General features: G+C 43.4%; 1 protein-coding gene across 5 annotated transcripts in view; it reads left to right on the plus strand.

Moving 5' to 3' along the window:
• si:ch211-217a12.1 (alanine aminotransferase 2-like) overlaps positions 1 to 17,812 on the plus strand; it is a 75,682-nt gene that overhangs the window by 12,060 nt on the left and 45,810 nt on the right. The window contains exons 1-3 of one of the 5 annotated variants that reach the window (XM_051666768.1): positions 6,269 to 6,376; positions 11,096 to 11,275; positions 17,156 to 17,335. In XM_051666768.1, the coding sequence (XP_051522728.1) occupies positions 11,138 to 11,275; positions 17,156 to 17,335 (318 nt within the window). In that variant the 5' untranslated portion in view covers positions 6,269 to 6,376; positions 11,096 to 11,137. Of the gene's footprint in view, positions 1 to 6,268; positions 6,377 to 11,095; positions 11,276 to 17,155; positions 17,336 to 17,812 lie in introns of those variants that run through there. The other 4 variants (XM_051666769.1, XM_051666767.1, XM_051666771.1 and 1 more) reach the window with 4 other exon arrangements.

Below are 17,812 nucleotides of genomic sequence, written 5' to 3' on the forward strand. Positions count from 1 at the left end.
ACTTCTCCATCTGGCAATCTGATGGACGAGTCTGGGTTTGGCGGTTGCCAGGAGAACGGTACTTGTCTGACTGCATTGTGCCAACTGTGAAGTTTGGTGGAGGGGGGATTATGGTGTGGGGTTGTTTTTCAGGAGCTGGGCTTGGCCCCTCAGTTCCAGTGAAAGGAACTCTGAATGCTTCAGCATGCCAAGAGATTTTGGACAATTCCATGCTCCCAACTTTGTGGGAACAGTTTGGGGATGGCCCCTTCCTGTTCCAACATGACTGTGCACCAGTGCACAAAGGAAGGTCCATAAAGACATGGATGAGCGAGTTTGGTGTGGAAGAACTTGACTGGCCTGCACAGAGTCCTGACCTCAACCTGATAGAGCACCTTTGGGATGAATTAGAGCAAAGACTGCGAGCCAGGCCTTCTCGTCCAACATCAGTGTCTGACCTCACAAATGCACTTCTGGAAGAATGGTCAAAAATTCCCATAAACACACTCCTAAACCTTGTGGAAAGCCTTCCCAGAAGAGTTGAAGCTGTTATAGCTGCAAAGGGTGAGCCGACGTCATATTAAACCCTATGGATTAAGAATGGGATGTCACTTAAGTTCATATGCATCTAAAGGCAGATGAGCGAATACTTTTGGCAATATAGTGTATATATATATATATATATATATATATATATATATATATATATATATATATATATACACACACACACTACCGGTCAAAACGTTTGAAACACTTGACTGAAATGTTTCTCATGATCTTAAAAATATTTTGATCTGAAGGCATATGCTTAAATGTTTGAAATTAGTTTTGTAGACAAAAATATAATTGTGCCACCATATTAATTTATTTCATTATAAAACTAAAATTTATTTAAAAAAAAAAGTTTTTGAATTTGATAACTTGGACCAAATAATAAAGAAAAGCAGCCAATATGTGCCCAACATATAGATGGGAACTCCTTCAATACTGTTTAAAAAGCTTCCCAGGGTGATACCTCAAGAAGCTGGTTGAGAAAATATCAAGAGTACATGTCCGCAAATTCTAGGCAAAGGGTGACTACTTTGAAGATGCTAAAATATAACACAGTTTTGATTTATTTTGGATTTTTTTAGTCACAACATAATTCCCATAGTTCCATTTATGTTATTCCATAGATTATTATAATAAAGAATGAGTAAGTGTTTCAAAACTTTTGACCGGTAGTGTGTGTGTATATATATATATATATATATATATATATATATATATATATATATATATATATATATATATATATATATATATATAAATATATATATACACACTGTATATATATTCACTGAGCACTTTATTGGGAACACTATAGTCCTAATAAAGTGCCCAACGTGGTCTCCTGCTGTTGTAGCCCATCTGCCAAGAGGTTTGACGTGTTGTGCATTCTGAGATGCTGATCTGCTCACTACATTTGTACAGAGTGGTTATCTGAGTAACCGTAGACTTTCTGTCTGCTCGAAGCAGTCTGGCTATTCTCTGTTGACCTCTCTCATCAACAAGGCATGTCTGTCACAGAAATGCTGCTCACTGGACGTTTTTTGTTTCTGGCACCATTCTGAGTAAACTCTAGAAACTGTTGCGTGTGAAAATCCCAGGAGATCAGCAGTTACAGAAATACTCAAACCAGCCCGTCTGGCACCAGCAATCATGCCACGGTCGAAATCACTGCGATGACATTTTCCCCCATTCTGATGGTTTATGTGAACATTACCTGAAGCTCCTGGCCGCTATCTGCTGGTTTTTATACATTGCAATGCTGCCACATGATTGGCTGATTATATAATCTCATAAATAAGTAGGTGTACAGGTGTACCCAAGTTCTGGTGGGAGTTTGACAAATTGTCCTAGTCTCCTCATAGGTTGCATATTCAATTAATATGATGTCATGTAATTACATATATTATAATGATATGAGATGTACTGTAATTGTTTGAAATAATTTGCATAAACAAGCGCTAAAATTGTACTGCCTCTTTAAGAATGGCGGATGTTTATATCACAGTTATATTATTAAGGAGATACTCCAAAGGGTTTTCATATTGAGGAGAGAGTCGCTGCACAGGTTCTTTAACGTATTCATACCAGTGGTCAAGTCATTTTTATTTGTGTAGCGCTTTTCACAACACACATTGTTTCAAAGCAGCTTTACAGAAAATCATGCTTTAACAAAAATGAAACTGTTATATTTATGGTGTAGGGCTGCACGATTATAGCAAAAATTATAATTGACGATTATTGCCCTAGTTTGATATTGTAATCGCGATTATTAATGTCGATTAAAATATTAAATTACCGTGACGTCACAAAGTAAGCAAGTAGCAGATTTCAATGGTGGATATGAGCTGCGCTCCAGATACTTTTAAGCATCTTTAAAGCATTAAATATTGTAATAATGTTTGTTAATGTTAACCCAAATAAAAATAATAGTAAATGGATATCTATGCTATAGAATAAATTAAATTATTTTAATTATTTTATTTTAAATTATTATTGCTAAATTACTTATTAAATTATTAGTCCACATACAGTAAATAATATGACATATTCAATATTCAGACTTATTAACAGCCGATTTAGTTGACCAGGTTACTTACTGCATTCAGTAAGCCCTTTGGTGGCGAGACGGAACCATTCATCCCGTTAGATCTTCAGTGGTGATCTTGTTCATGTAACATCAACTTTAGATCATTTTTAGCCTGTGGTTGCACTTTGGAAATGAAAAACAGTCATTTGCGATCGGAGTTTGTACGATTCGTAAAAATGTTAAATTTACTAATACCCGCTGCGTGGCAAATGGGTCTTATTAGAGCAGACACGATAACAATGACGGTGATTCCTGAAATATGCTATTCATGCCATATTCTTTATGCTGGCTACACCTCCAAAACAAACTTAGAACAGTTAAGCTGAATTATTTTATTGCTGTTTTGTACAAATCAAATGCACATTGGCCTACTTCTTAACATGACAAAACAAAACTGTTATTTATTCTTTTATAAATTGTACACAGAAATCGAGCAACGCCACAAACTCTCCCATTACAATGACTGCTGTCACTCACTGCAGGTTTACACCCTGTCCCAAATGGCACCCTCCGCCCTTGTGGTCTTCCTCTGAGTGCAGACTTTGATGACGTAAGAGAGTGCAGACCAACGGGGCACTAGTCAGCAAGTCCATGAGGGGGCATGATTGGTAAAAGTGTGCATTTGGGACAGACTTCAAGACTTCAATCAGATGACGCATTTTTTACATTATGTTTTTATTTACATGCAGTTTTACAAATTATTATTTAAAAAAGTCATGGCATTGATAGATAGGGTAAAGGAACACACTTTAACTATTGAATATTTGTTTTTATTAAATAATTTCACGCAACACACTGGCAATAAAGCATTAGATAATAAAGAACCTCTGAAAAACAAAGTGCACATATGACTACAGCAACAAAACCCCATTGTTTTATATCTTTAGAGAACAAATAAACATTATTCAGACACATGGATGGTTACAGCTTAGAACACAGTAAAATTATAGAAAGCACATACCACCATATATTCGCAAAAATAGTTATGAAATACACACAGCCACACTTCTGCAGGTATAAATAGCACTGTTAGACCGAATGTTGCTATATCAATGAATACAAGCAATCTTACAAGCTACAGCCATGTGCATTAAATTATTCTTTCCTGTCTTGATATTTTAGAGACTCACAATAATTCTAAAATTCTCTTTGAAACAACAATAACAATAAACTGAATAGGAGTAATTCCATATCTCTAGGAAATTACATAAAACAAAGTTTTGAACAAGTTCTACACCTCAGACTTAAAAGTGATTCTATATACCCATGATAAGCAAGTGATCCGCCGTTGACAATCAGGCAGAAGCGATTATTAAAATACAATTTTAATCCGCAACTGAACATCGCCTTGTCCGCCATGTTTTTTCCTCCAGCTCAGAAAATGGAGTCCTTCTGATTGGTCTGTCGCAAGGACTGTTGGGTAGCGGACTGCCCGCATCGAGGACGCAATGGGGGCGCTCGCGAGAACCCTCGCAAGCGCTAAAATTACAAATGGGACACATTACGGACTTCACAAGCACGCGCAACTGAAGGCCACGAGACCGCAAGTCCACATGAAGTGCGCCATTTGGGACAGGGCCGCTGCATTTCGACGCGAGCTCAGTGACGCTTTGCACAAAGTTTTGCACTCTCGCGAATGCTCTCATTAAAAACTAAGCTGTCTAATCAGCATAATAAATCAATTATTTACACCACGTCTATGCCTTGATTAGAACGGGAGCATTTTAGTTTTGTCGTGTTGCTCATTTGCAGTGTATTTAACATCTACGTTCAAAGCAAGCAGCGCAATATGCAATGAATCCAAAATAATTCCAAAGTGCTTTTCGCGCTTTTTCTACAGCTTCTTTTTGAGTGTCAGGTGATGTTTCTTCAGTATTCATTTTCGTATGCCACCACGACAGAGGTGGAACATAAAGTAAGCATCTGGGCATTCAGACGGTTTAAAACTTTCGCATTAGGATCAGTTGTCATAACTGATAGGACGGAGGACTAAGCGGCTCTGATTGGCCATTGTTTCATTGCTCAACGGACATGTTAGTTATTGGTTAGAATACTCAACCGCTGAAAAAACACATTGTAAATGGAAACCATTGATGCAACAGGAGCAGATTTAAATTGAACGCTGTAATCGTCAGTTTTCACGATTACATAATCGTGGCAGCAGTAATCGCGATTCGTTTTTCGATTAATTGTGCAGCCCTACTATGGTGTTAGAGTCATCATTGTGTAGTTTGATTAAATATGATTGTAAATTGTGTATTAAAAAATAAATAATAATTGTATTTAGGCCCAACAGTGAGCAAGCTGAAGGCAACTGTGGCAAGGAACACAAAACTCCGTAAAATGTTGGTTAATGGAGAAAAATAACTTTTGGAGAAACCAGGCTCACTGTGGGGGCAAGTTCCCCTTTGGCTAACCAGCATGAATGATCAATGAGTGATTAAAATCATGTTTCTTTTTTCATTTTTGATCAATAACTGAATGTAAAGAACATAAAGGATATAAAAAGAATGGGTTAATGTAACTTAAACCATATTAAAGTATTAGTGCGCTTTAGCCCTCCATATTGCATAATTTAGTGAAAATAGACATGAATAATAACTCTTTATGGAGTAAACATATGAGAATCCATCAATATTTCTCTAAATGTGCACACTCTTTGACTAAACGTTGGATGTTGTTCACTGAAGCTTACTAGAGACAAACTAACAGGAGCTTATAGTTAATCATTGAATAGGTATGTGTGTTTTTATAACGGTTTCATTTTCATAACTCTCTTTTTGATTTTTGAAATGTTTATATAAATGAGGAAATTACTCTTGCAGTAACATTGATATTGAGAAACAGTGCCTGAATATTGAAACTTGAGTAATATACATTTCTAATGCATTGTGTGTCATGATTAAATAATAATGTATGGTAAGAACAATATGCAGAGAATGTAAACAATACTTGTGAGGCCACCGTCAACCTTTGCATGAGAAGGTTTTTTTTTAACCATAGTGAACAGGTTAGCTTATCTACTTTTAAGTGTTGAATGAAGTTTGGGGTCCTTATGTTTGTGTCCAAAATCCGAACATTGCATATTGTGCATAACAAAACTTCCCCAGTCTAAAAGAGCATTTATAGTTGCCACCCTACTGAAATGTCTAGTTTTGAAATCTCTGTGTTAATAACGTCACAACACATTGCCCATTTGTATTTACACATCCCACAACATTTCACCCTTGGCCCCGCCCACTGGTGTGCAAGTTAAGTCCATATAGCAGGCCTTGTGTAACAACAAAGGGGGCCCATCTGGACTATTTTTTTTAATATTTTGTATATAAACATGAACTACACAGACTCTTTGACTGCTGCCATATATCTCGCCGCTTTTAAAAGATGCGTTGTCAAGTTACAACTCTGAAAGGGAGAAGCAATTCTCTCATTCAGCTGCTGCCTCTTGTTTATTTGAGCACAAATGCATCATGGACACGTTCTTTCTCCCATCTGCGCTATTTTTAATTGTTGTATGTAAAAAAACCATGTCTTTGACGATAGACGTCATTGACAGTTTCAGTGTGTTACCGGCGATGTGCGCCTCAGTGCGCCTTCAGAATGTATGTGCGTAATTTCACAGAACTTTGGACTATGTATGTGCATTTCCTTTGGCTCATGTCAGCATGGACTGCTTGTGAAAAGACAAAATACGATTCAAGTGTTTGCAAAGGAACTGTTATTGAGGAATGGGGCAGTTAAAAGCACTTCAAAAATGTAAGTAAACCATTTCATTCATGAATATTTCAAATGTCATGACTGCTTGGTAGTTTATGGTGCTCTGTGTTAACAGTTGTGCTTGAGAACAGTTTAATATATTCAGATTCAATGTGTTGGATGTGCGTTATGTGTAAACCCTGCAATTTTGTTTTATAATGTCGAAGGTTCATTCTCTTCCGATTGAGTTTGCGGAATTTGAGGGGCTGCATGATGTAGCCAATCATTACAGTGGGCGTTTATGTTGAGGCGCTTAGGCCAAAACTGAGCGTTTCAGACAGAGGGCCAAAAACAATGTGGAACATTTTCATATATTACTAAACTGACAAAAGAATGGTTCCCTCGTCTCCTGAGTCACATATCTGGTGTGCACTGCCGTCATCACGACCACCATCCACTGGCCCATTTTGGCGGGTATGGCGCTCCAGCAGCGGACCCCCCGCCCCTGTGCGCCCGGCTGTGGCACAAACACGCCCACACAGGATTGGTTCCAGTGGACTACGGGGACAAGATTCCTCCTCCCCCCTCCTCGGCCAATCTTATGGTGGGGAGCCAGGTAAGTGCTTCGATGTCCCTGGACTCAGTACGGCCATGGGGCTCGAGTCCCCTTGATGTGGCACCTTGAGCTCCGCCCCGCCGCGAGGCCCCACCCGCCGGTACGTCCGACGTGATCACTCCCTCTCGCCTGGAGTTTGGCCGCATGGCTCACGCTTTCCAACCCGTCGCAATGGCTGTCCCAGACCGTCCGACTCGGCTATGCGATTCAGTTCACCAGGCGCCTGCCCAGGTTCAGCGGCATCCGCTTCACCTCGGTGAAGGGCGAGAACGCCGCTACCCTTCTGCGCAAGGGCGCGATAGCGCCTGTCCCTCCAGCCGAGATAAAGAAAGGGTTCTACAGCCCTTACTTCATTGTACCGAAGAAAGGCAGTGGGTTGCGGCCAATCCTGGAACTGCGAGTACTGAACCGGGCTTTGCACAGACTCCTGTCCAAGATGCTGATGCAAAAACGCACTCTAACGAGCGTCCAGCATCAAGATTGTTTCGAGGCGGTAGACCTGAAGGACGCGTACTGCCACGTCTTGGTCTTACCTCGACACAGACCCTTCCTGCAGTTTGCCTTCGAAGGCCAGGCATACCAGTACAAAGTCCTCCCCTTCAGCCTGTCCTTGTCCCCTTGCATCTTCACGACGGTCGCAGAGGCAGCCCTTGCCCCGCTAAGGGAAGTGGGTGTCCGCATCCTCAACTATCTCGACGACTGGCTAATCCTAGCTCACTCTCGAAAGTTGCTGTGTGCATACAGGGACCTCATGCTCCGGCACCTCAGCCGACTTGGGCTTCGGGTCAACTGGGAAGAAAGCAAGTCTCAATGATAGCGCACCTCACGAACGAGAGCACGCAGTCGGTGCTGAAATGAAGGCGTTCAGACGGAGGACAACGGTTCCACTGAAACTTTTTCAGAGGCTCCTGGGGTATATGGAATCCTCAGCGGCGGCCACACAGCTCGGGTTGATGCATATGAGACCGCTTCAGCACTGGCTTCAGACTTGAGTCCCGAGATGGGCATGGCGCCGTGGGACACATCGCTTGACCATCACGCCAATCTGTAGCCACCTCTTCAGCCCTTGGACCGATCTTGCATTTCTACGGGCACGGGTTCCCCTAGAGCAAGTCTCCAGGCATGTCGTGGTTACAACAGACGCCTCCAAGACGGGCTGGGGTGCCGGATGCAACGGGCACATAGCTGCCGGCTCCTGGACTGGCCTGCAGCTGCGTTGGCACATCAACTGCCTAGAGTTGTTGGCAGTACTGCTCGCCCTGCGGAGGTTCCGGCCATTGATCCAGGGCAAACACATGTTGGTCCGGACGGACAACACATCAACGGTAGCGTACATCAACCGTCAAGGCGGTCTACGCTCCAGTTGCATGTCACAACTCGCTCGCCATCTCCTCCTCTGGAGTCAACAGCACCTCAAGTCGCTACGAGCTACTCACATCCTGGGCGACCTCGACACCGCAGCAGACGTGCTGTCATGTTAGGTTACCCTCAGGGGAGAGTGGAGACTCCACCCTCAGGTGGTCCAGCTGATTTGGAGTCGATTCGGTTGAGCACATGTAGATCTGTTTACTTCCCGGGAATCCTCCCACTGCCCGCTTTGGTATGCCCTGAACGAGGCACCCCATACATGCGCTGGCACACATCTGGCCCCCTGGACTACGCAAATATGTGTTTCCCCCAGTGAGCCTAATTGCACAGACCCTGTGCAAGGTCAGGGAGGACGAGGAGCAGGTCATCCTAGTAGCAACCTATTGGCCCACCCAGACGTGGTTCTTGGATCTCACGCTCCTCGTGACAGCACCCCCAGACGAATTCCCCTGAGGAAGGACCTTCTTTCTCAGGGACGGGGCACCATCTGGCACCCATGACCAGACCTCTGGAATCTCCATGTCTGGCCCCTGGACGGGACGCAGAAGACCTAAGTCAGGTCGGAAGATGATCACTCAGGCTAGGGCTCCCTCTACGAGGTGCCTGTACTCCTTGAAGTGGTGTCTGTTCGCTAAGTGGTGTTCTTCCCAACGCGAAGACCCCCAGAGATGCGCAGTCGGATCAGTGCATTCCTTCCTGCAGGAGAGGCTGGAGGGGCGGCTGTCCCCCTCCACCCTGAAGGTGTATGTAGCCGCTATTTCGGCTCATCACGATGCAGTAGATGGTAAGTATTTGGGGAAGCACGAGTTGATCATCAGGTTCCTGAGAGGCGCTAGGAGGTTGAATCCCTCCAGACCACACATCGTCCCCTTGTGGGACCTCTCCGTAGTCCTTCGGGGTCTACAGGGAGCTCCCTTTGAGCCTTGGAGTCAGCTGAGCTTAAGGCACTCTCTTTGAAGACTGCCCTCCTGACTGTGAGTTTGCGGGGAAACTCGCTGACCGGCCCAGTACATGCGCTAATGAGCCCCTGTACTGAGGTAGGTGCTCCACATGTGCTGGTTCTCCGAAGGCAACCCCATGTGATATCTTCCGCAAAATCGTTTCCCTGTCGGCAAACTGGGTCTTCCTTGGGCAGAGGCCCCTCTGCCCCCGGTCGCCATGCTCTGTAAAAACACCTCCCCCTTCAGGTAGGACCTACTATGGGACTTCTTCACATGACATACTTCCGACAAGACTCGGTAAGACCATGTGACATATTCCACTCAAAATACCCCCCCCCCTTTTGGGCGGGGTGTGGTCTCCGTGGTGTCTTCCCCTTGGGAGGGACACCCCCCGACGCAGACACTTATGGCTCCCAGTCAGTTAACGAATTCCACTCTTTTTGGGGAGAAAAGAGGCCTCGGATGGGATAGCCTGTCCCTATAGTTGGGCAGTCGACTTGCTCCTGATAGACCATTCGACGCTCATAAGACCTTTGTGGGAGATTACGTGAGGGCCTGGTGTGCTGGCTACGAGGCACACAGCAGTCTGCCTGTTACACACCGCCAGTTCACGTAACACAGTTCAGCGAGTTGTTGCATTTTGTATAGGGACCCCTAGTGTCACTACATCGATCTGCATCGGTTCAGGAGCTTCAAAGCAATTTTTTTATTTGTCAAATAAAATCAATAATTCAGCCACAATGCTGAACACACACAGACAGAAATGAAGGGCTGAGACTGTAACGCATCCACAGTGCATAACAAATGCACTCACACGCAGACACACACAAACACATAAAGGAATGAATGGGTGAGATTATAACACGGAGCAATTTTTGTTTTTTAATTAGCCAAATAAATAAATAAATAAATAAATCCACCACCAACCAGGTTATAATTTAAGTTAAACAGTGTGGGGCATGAGTAGCTCAGTGAGTAAAGATGCTGACTACCACCCCTGGAGTTCGCGAGTTCGAATCCCAGGGCGTGCTGAGTGACTCCAGCCAGGTCTCCAAAGCAGCCAAATTGGCCCGGTTGCTAGGGAGGGTAGAGTCACATGGGGTAACCTCCTCGTGGTCGCTATAATGTGGTTCGCTCTCGGTGGGGCACGTGGTGAGTTGTGTGAGGATGCCGTGGTGGATGTCATGAAGCCTCCACACACACTATGATCCTTGGATGAGCATTCCAATTTCTTCCATTCATTTTAATTGAAGTGGCCCATCTCTGCTAAATAATCTCTGGTTTTCACCACAGTTTAAAAAAAAAGCCAGCCAAAGTGGGCGTGATCAGAAGTGGAGTGAGGGGAAAAGGAGGAGTGAACACAACAACTGTCTGAATTAGTCACTCAGCTTTAACTAATGCAGTTAACAGCATCAAAGATTCTCACAATTACTCGTAACAAAATGCACAAATAAATGATACACTGTTATGTATATCTGTAATCAATCAAACAATTAATCAATGCCTCGGTAGGACTGCAGTTGCCAAGCATGTAATTGGCCGCTGCTGTAATCAGTCACGTGGGAGACCGACACCAGTCGCTAGATTATTCCTGTTCAGTCCAAGAAGAATATCCTGTGTGCTGTGGGCTGAATGCTGTTTGACGGTATTCCCATCACGAGGTTAATATATAATGAAAACAGAAAAGAATGGATAATTACGCTTGTTGAGAGAACATTAAAATAGCAATACTTCATTGCTTTCATTTTTTTAATTTTCTAAACTTTTTTTTAAACTTTAATAATAATAATAAATGTTATTATTACCCGTTTGTTTCTCTTTAATAAAACAGCATGTCTGGTTGGTTATCTGCAGGTTGACACACGTCTGTTTTCTGCAGCTGAACACACAGTTAAGATGAGTGAAAACAGCTTTGAGCAGAATCAGAAGGTGCTGAAGCTGGACACCATGAATCCAAACATTAAACGAGTGGAATACGCAGTGCGCGGTCCGATAGTCCAGAGAGCTGTTCAGATCGAGAGAGAACTTAAAATGGTGAGTGCCACTTCATCTACATATACATTCAGTCATTAAAATCTTGAGATCAATAGGTTCATGCAGGACAGACTCTTGTGTTCACAAACAACACAAAGGAGCACAACGCAATTAGAACGCAATGCTTCATGTACACAGTTTTCTAATTGGGTCAGAGCTCTTGGGGGGTCCCCTTTAACTGACTCACCTTGGGACTGTCTACACCGTTTGAACTGAATAATCATATCCGATGCATGCACGAATTCCCAAGAATCCCTATGGGAATCCCTACCAAAAATGTACAGAATAATCTGATATATTGATTAAAAGGAGTCATTTTTATATTTTAATGTGTTGTAAGACAAGAGTAAAATGTTAGGCTCAGAAATATAATTTTTTGAATTTAAATAGTGGTCACCGTGGCTAAGATGTGTATGGTAGAGCTATAAATAAGACGTACCTCATACGTGCAGTTTATCAAATGCCTTTATGATTTATTTTCACTGTTATTGCTATCTTTTATCAGCACGGCATTAATATTTAAAGATATTAAGGGAGGGCCACTTGTTATGGGCACAGCATAATAAATGGACAAAGATATTTATCACATAGCATCCATGTAACAAACTGTTGGACTGTTAACATTTACTGTTACATAATTAACTGCATGCATATTAATTAACCTCTAGAAACGGTTTACTTTTAAGATTAAAGATAATTTAATGTTTGTAATTAGGGTGTTCCAAAACTCATAAATCAAAGAATTATATCTTATTCTTATCATTATTGTAAGTTGAAAATGAGGATCCACTCTGACAGTGTCAGTTTTCTGAAGGAATCTATAAATTCTTTCAGAAAATAGTGCACTTGGCACACTTGGGCATGTTTAGAATTTTCCAGTGTAAAAAGACTGCCCTCCTGACTGTGCTTACTTCCGTCAAAAGGGTAGGGGACCTGCAGGCGTTCTCTGTCAGCGAATCGTGCCTGGAGTTCGGTCCGGGTTACTCTCACATAATCCTGAGACCCCGACCGGGCTATGTGCCCAAGGTTCCCACGACTCCTTTTAGAGATCAGGTGGTGAACATGCAAGCGCTGCCCCAGGAGGAGGCAGACCCAGTCTTGGTGTTGCTGTGTCCGGTGCACACGCAGCTTCACGCATATATTTGGATCACACGCAGAGCCTCTCCGGGTTGGGCCGGTCTCGTCCCATGTATTGGCAGGCATGAGCAGGTAAATTCCAGGACAACTGGCCGGGTGTACCGCTTGCGCGTAGCGCCTTTCCCCTCCCTTGAAGTGAAGACGTGCGCTCTTGACTCCCAGTCACAGACTGTGATCCCTGGATGACTATCCTCCTTAGCCCTCTGGCAGTTGAGTTTGCGGGGAAACTCGCTGACCGGCCCAGTACATGCGCTAATGAGCCCCTGTACTGAGGTAGGTGCTCCACATGTGCTGGTTCTCCGAAGGCAACCCCATGTGATATCTTCCGCAAAATCGTTTCCCTGTCGGCAAACTGGGTCTTCCTTGGGCAGAGGCCCCTCTGCCCCCGGTCGCCATGCTCTGTAAAAACACCTCCCCCTTCAGGTAGGACCTACTATGGGACTTCTTCACATGACATACTTCCGACAAGACTCGGTAAGACCATGTGACATATTCCACTCAAAATACCCCCCCCCTTTTGGGCGGGGTGTGGTCTCCGTGGTGTCTTCCCCTTGGGAGGGACACCCCCCGACGCAGACACTTATGGCTCCCAGTCAGTTAACGAATTCCACTCTTTTTGGGGAGAAAAGAGGCCTCGGATGGGATAGCCTGTCCCTATAGTTGGGCAGTCGACTTGCTCCTGATAGACCATTCGACGCTCATAAGACCTTTGGGGGAGATTACGTGAGGGCCTGGTGTGCTGGCTACGAGGCACACAGCAGTCTGCCTGTTACACACCGCCAGTTCACGTAACACAGTTCAGCGAGTTGTTGCATTTTGTATAGGGACCCCTAGTGTCACTACATCGACACAACATCGAGCGAGTGACAGATGGGGAACGTCCTGGTTACTTTCGTAACCTCCGTTCCCTGAAGGAGGGAACGAGACGTTGTGTCGCTCTTGCCACAACGCTGAACTACCCGCTGAAATGGCCGGGACCTGGTCTCAGCTCCTCAGCACAAAACCTGAATGAGTGGTTGCATACCAGCTCCTTTTATACCCGTATGTCCGGGGGAGTGGCATGCAAATTCCACTTGCCAATTCTCATTGGCCTTTTTTCAAAAAAGCAGAGGTGTTTGGGGCTCCTAAGTTTGACCCCTAGTGTCACTACATCGACACAATGTCTCATTCCCTCCATCAGGGAACGGAGGTTACAAAAGTAACCAGGACGATTTCCGCCATCTCCTCTCAGCTGCCCTGAGGCCAGTCCAATGTTCACGAAGGACGTCAGAGAGCCAGGGGCTGGTTGGTGTAATACATGCTGGCCTAGAGGAGAGAGGACAGATGCTGTCTAGACAGGTTGTTAAGGTCAAGCTTAGTGTGTCTGTGGCAGTGTTTATATCCAGGGAGGAAAATATGTTTTGTGTGGGAAGAGAGGTAGAGACAGCAGTGGAAAAGTGCGAGGGTGAAAGAGAACAGAGTTTACGGCGAAAGGAAACCAAAGGCGGAGTCTCTTTTAATATAGATGGGAGAGTCATGTTGAATTGCACAAAGTAGTGATCAGAGATATGTTAAGGAGTAACAAGAATATTTGAGTTGGTACAGTTACGTGTAAAAATCAGGTCCAGCTGGTTGCCCGATCTGTGAGTTGCTGTAGTGCTTAATCTTTTCAAGTCAAACGAGGCCAGAAGAGCATGAAGTTGAGTGGCCTGGGGCTTGTCTTGGTGTATGTTGAAATCTCCAAGAACCTCAAATGGCCTGCCATCCTCTGGGAAGTAGGACAGCAGGACATCCAACTCCTCGAGAAAGTTTGTCAGCTGACCTGGTGGGCAATAGATGACAACAACATGTATTTTTATGGGTTGCATTGTAGTAATAGCATGGAATTCAAAAGAAGTGTTGTTACATAGAGAAGAGTGTGGTGAAAATTTCCAGTTGTTTGGAATGAGCAAACCTGTTCCCCCACTCCTACCGGTGTATCTAGGGGTGTGAGAGAAGTTGTTGGAGAGAGCAGCAGGTGTTGCTGTATCCTCTGGATGTATCCATGTTTCTGTCAATGCCAGGATGCTGAGGGTGGACTGTGTGGTGAAGGCTGGAATGAAGTCAGTTTTGTTCACAGCTGACTGACAGTTCCAGAGTCCCACTGAGAAAGAGAGCGGAGCAGGTGCTGAAGTGCAAAGTGGCCATAGGTTGTGTGGGTTGCGTTTTATCTTGCGTTTATATACTTTGTCATCTGAACACATAAAAAAATGTGGACTGGATTCGATTTAGGCCACGTGACAAAAAAACAACAACACTTATGTTGTATGTGGTTAAATTTGACCGACCATAGGAAATGAATGGGCGAGACTATAACACAGAGCAATTTTTTTATTTGTCAAATAAAATCAATAATTCAGCCACAATGCTGAACACACACAGACAGAAATGAAGGGCTGAGACTGTAACGCATCCACAGTGCATAACAAATGCACTCACACGCAGACACACACAAACACATAAAGGAATGAATGGGTGAGATTATAACACGGAGCAATTTTTGTTTTTTAATTAGCCAAATAAATAAATAAATAAATAAATCCACCACCAACCAGGTTATAATTTAAGTTAAACAGTGTGGGGCCTGAGTAGCTCAGTGAGTAAAGATGCTGACTACCACCCCTGGAGTTCGCGAGTTCGAATCCCAGGGCGTGCTGAGTGACTCCAGCCAGGTCTCCAAAGCAGCCAAATTGGCCCGGTTGCTAGGGAGGGTAGAGTCACATGGGGTAACCTCCTCGTGGTCGCTATAATGTGGTTCGCTTTCGGTGGGGCACGTGGTGAGTTGTGTGAGGATGCCGCGGTGGATGTCATGAAGCCTCCACACGCACTATGTCTCTGCGGTAATGCACTCAACATGCCATGGGATAAGATGCACAGGTTGACAGTCTCAAACGCGGAGGCAACTGAGATTCGTCCTCCGCCACCTGGATTGAGGCAAGTCACTACGCCACCACGAGGACTTAGAGTGCATTGGGAATTGGGCATTCCAAATTGGAGAGAAAAAGGGGGAATTGGGCATTCCAAATTGGAGAGAAAAAGGGGGAATTGGGCATTCCAAATTGGAGAGAAAAAGGGGAGAAACAAGCTTTTTTGCTAACACATATGGGGCCCTATTTTAAGAGTGTTAGCGCTAGGCACAGCGCAATGCCATAAGTCATACCTGCAAAGTCAGTGGACATGGCCAGGACATTTTGGAATTTTCATGCAAGCATGCACCCAGTCTAGGTGCAAGTGGGTTTGGCAAAATAACGTGCACTAAGCGCTAAAAGGCTGGGTCAAGTGTAATTTAATTCTGAGGTTCTTCTGCGGTACCATCTTCGTCCTATTATATAGTCCATTCCCTCAAGCACCAGCAATATAAACAAAGACAGCACATTCATAAGAAGTTGGTAATGTAAATTGACTGAATGCAATGAATTAGAAGAAAAGAAATATGGACTCATGTTCTTTTGTGCATAAACTGCATCCTTGTTGAATGTCAGGCATTTTGATGATAGTGACGCTACTTTTATTTGCATGGAAAATGTAGTTCTCATTTAGTAAAAAAAATTATGACATTCAATATGTCTTCATACATTTGGACAGTTTTTAAATATCTCTTGTCACTTCATATACTGAATGTATTTGGCAGTGCTGATGTGTCATGTGAAAGCCCCTTAAAGGGTCAGGACATCCACTGTTTCAGCACATTCGAGTTCTCACCAAAGTCTTTCTAGCAAGTCAGTCCACTGTCGGCCATCTATGGAATGCTCTCGGGAGGCTATTTCCAGACATGCCAGTGCAGCTCCTACTTGAATGGAGAAAGACCAAAATCTCAAAAACGGTTGGTCAAGATTACAATCAAAAAACATATTTCAAATCAGCAATAAAATCTGACAATACTGGTATCATAAATTGTGATTTTTTTTTTTTTTACCTCATATTACGCTATAAAAGCAATTTTCCCAACTTGTATAACTAATGCACATTCATGTTCTTGAGTTGATTGACAGGTGATGTCTGTATCCAAAAGGTGACTGGCTCTTTTATCTGTAGGCGGGACTTCCTTTCTACATTCATTAACCGTTAGGCGCTCAGAGCTCCTTGGATGAGCGTTCCAATTTCTTCCATTCATTTTAATTGAAGTGGCCCATCTCTGCTAAATAATCTCTGGTTTTCACCACAGTTTAAAAAAAAGCCAGCCAAAGTGGGCGTGATCAGAAGCGGAGTGAGGGGAAAAGGAGGAGTGAACACAACAACTGTCTGAATTAGTCACTCAGCTTTAACTAATGCAGTTAACAGCATCAAAGATTCTCACAATTACTCGTAACAAAATGCACAAATAAATGATACACTGTTATGTATATCTGTAATCAATCAAACAATTAATCAATGCCTCGGTAGGACTGCAGTTGCCAAGCATGTAATTGGCCGCTGCTGTAATCAGTCACGTGGGAGACCGACACCAGTCGCTAGATTATTCCTGTTCAGTCCAAGAAGAATATCCTGTGTGCTGTGGGCTGAATGCTGTTTGACGGTATTCCCATCACGAGGTTAATAAATAATGAAAACAGAAAAGAATGGATAATTACGCTTGTTGAGAGAACATTAAAATAGCAATACTTCATTGCTTTCATTTTTTTAATTTTCTAAACTTTTTTTTAAACTTTAATAATAATAATAAATGTTATTATTACCCGTTTGTTTCTCTTTAATAAAACAGCATGTCTGGTTGGTTATCTGCAGGTTGACACGCGTCTGTTTTCTGCAGCTGAACACACAGTTAAGATGAGTGAAAACAGCTTTGAGCAGAATCAGAAGGTGCTGAAGCTGGACACCATGAATCCAAACATTAAACGAGTGGAATACGCAGTGCGCGGTCCGATAGTCCAGAGAGCTGTTCAGATCGAGAGAGAACTTAAAATGGTGAGTGCCACTTCATCTACATATACATTCAGTCATTAAAATCTTGAGATCAATAGGTTCATGCAGGACAGACTCTTGTGTTCACAAACAACACAAAGGAGCACAACGCAATTAGAACGCAATGCTTCATGTACACAGTTTTCTAATTGGGTCAGAGCTCTTGGGGGGTCCCCTTTAACTGACTCACCTTGGGACTGTCTACACCGTTTGAACTGAATAATCATATCCGATGCATGCACGAATTCCCAAGAATCCCTATGGGAATCCCTACCAAAAATGTACAGAATAATCTGATATATTGATTAAAAGGAGTCATTTTTATATTTTAATGTGTTGTAAGACAAGAGTAAAATGTTAGGCTCAGAAATATAATTTTTTGAATTTAAATAGTGGTCACCGTGGCTAAGATGTGTATGGTAGAGCTATAAATAAGACGTACCTCATACGTGCAGTTTATCAAATGCCTTTATGATTTAA

Source organism: Myxocyprinus asiaticus, chromosome 32, assembly GCF_019703515.2.
Source record: "Myxocyprinus asiaticus isolate MX2 ecotype Aquarium Trade chromosome 32, UBuf_Myxa_2, whole genome shotgun sequence".
NCBI classification, from domain to species: domain Eukaryota; kingdom Metazoa; phylum Chordata; class Actinopteri; order Cypriniformes; family Catostomidae; genus Myxocyprinus; species Myxocyprinus asiaticus.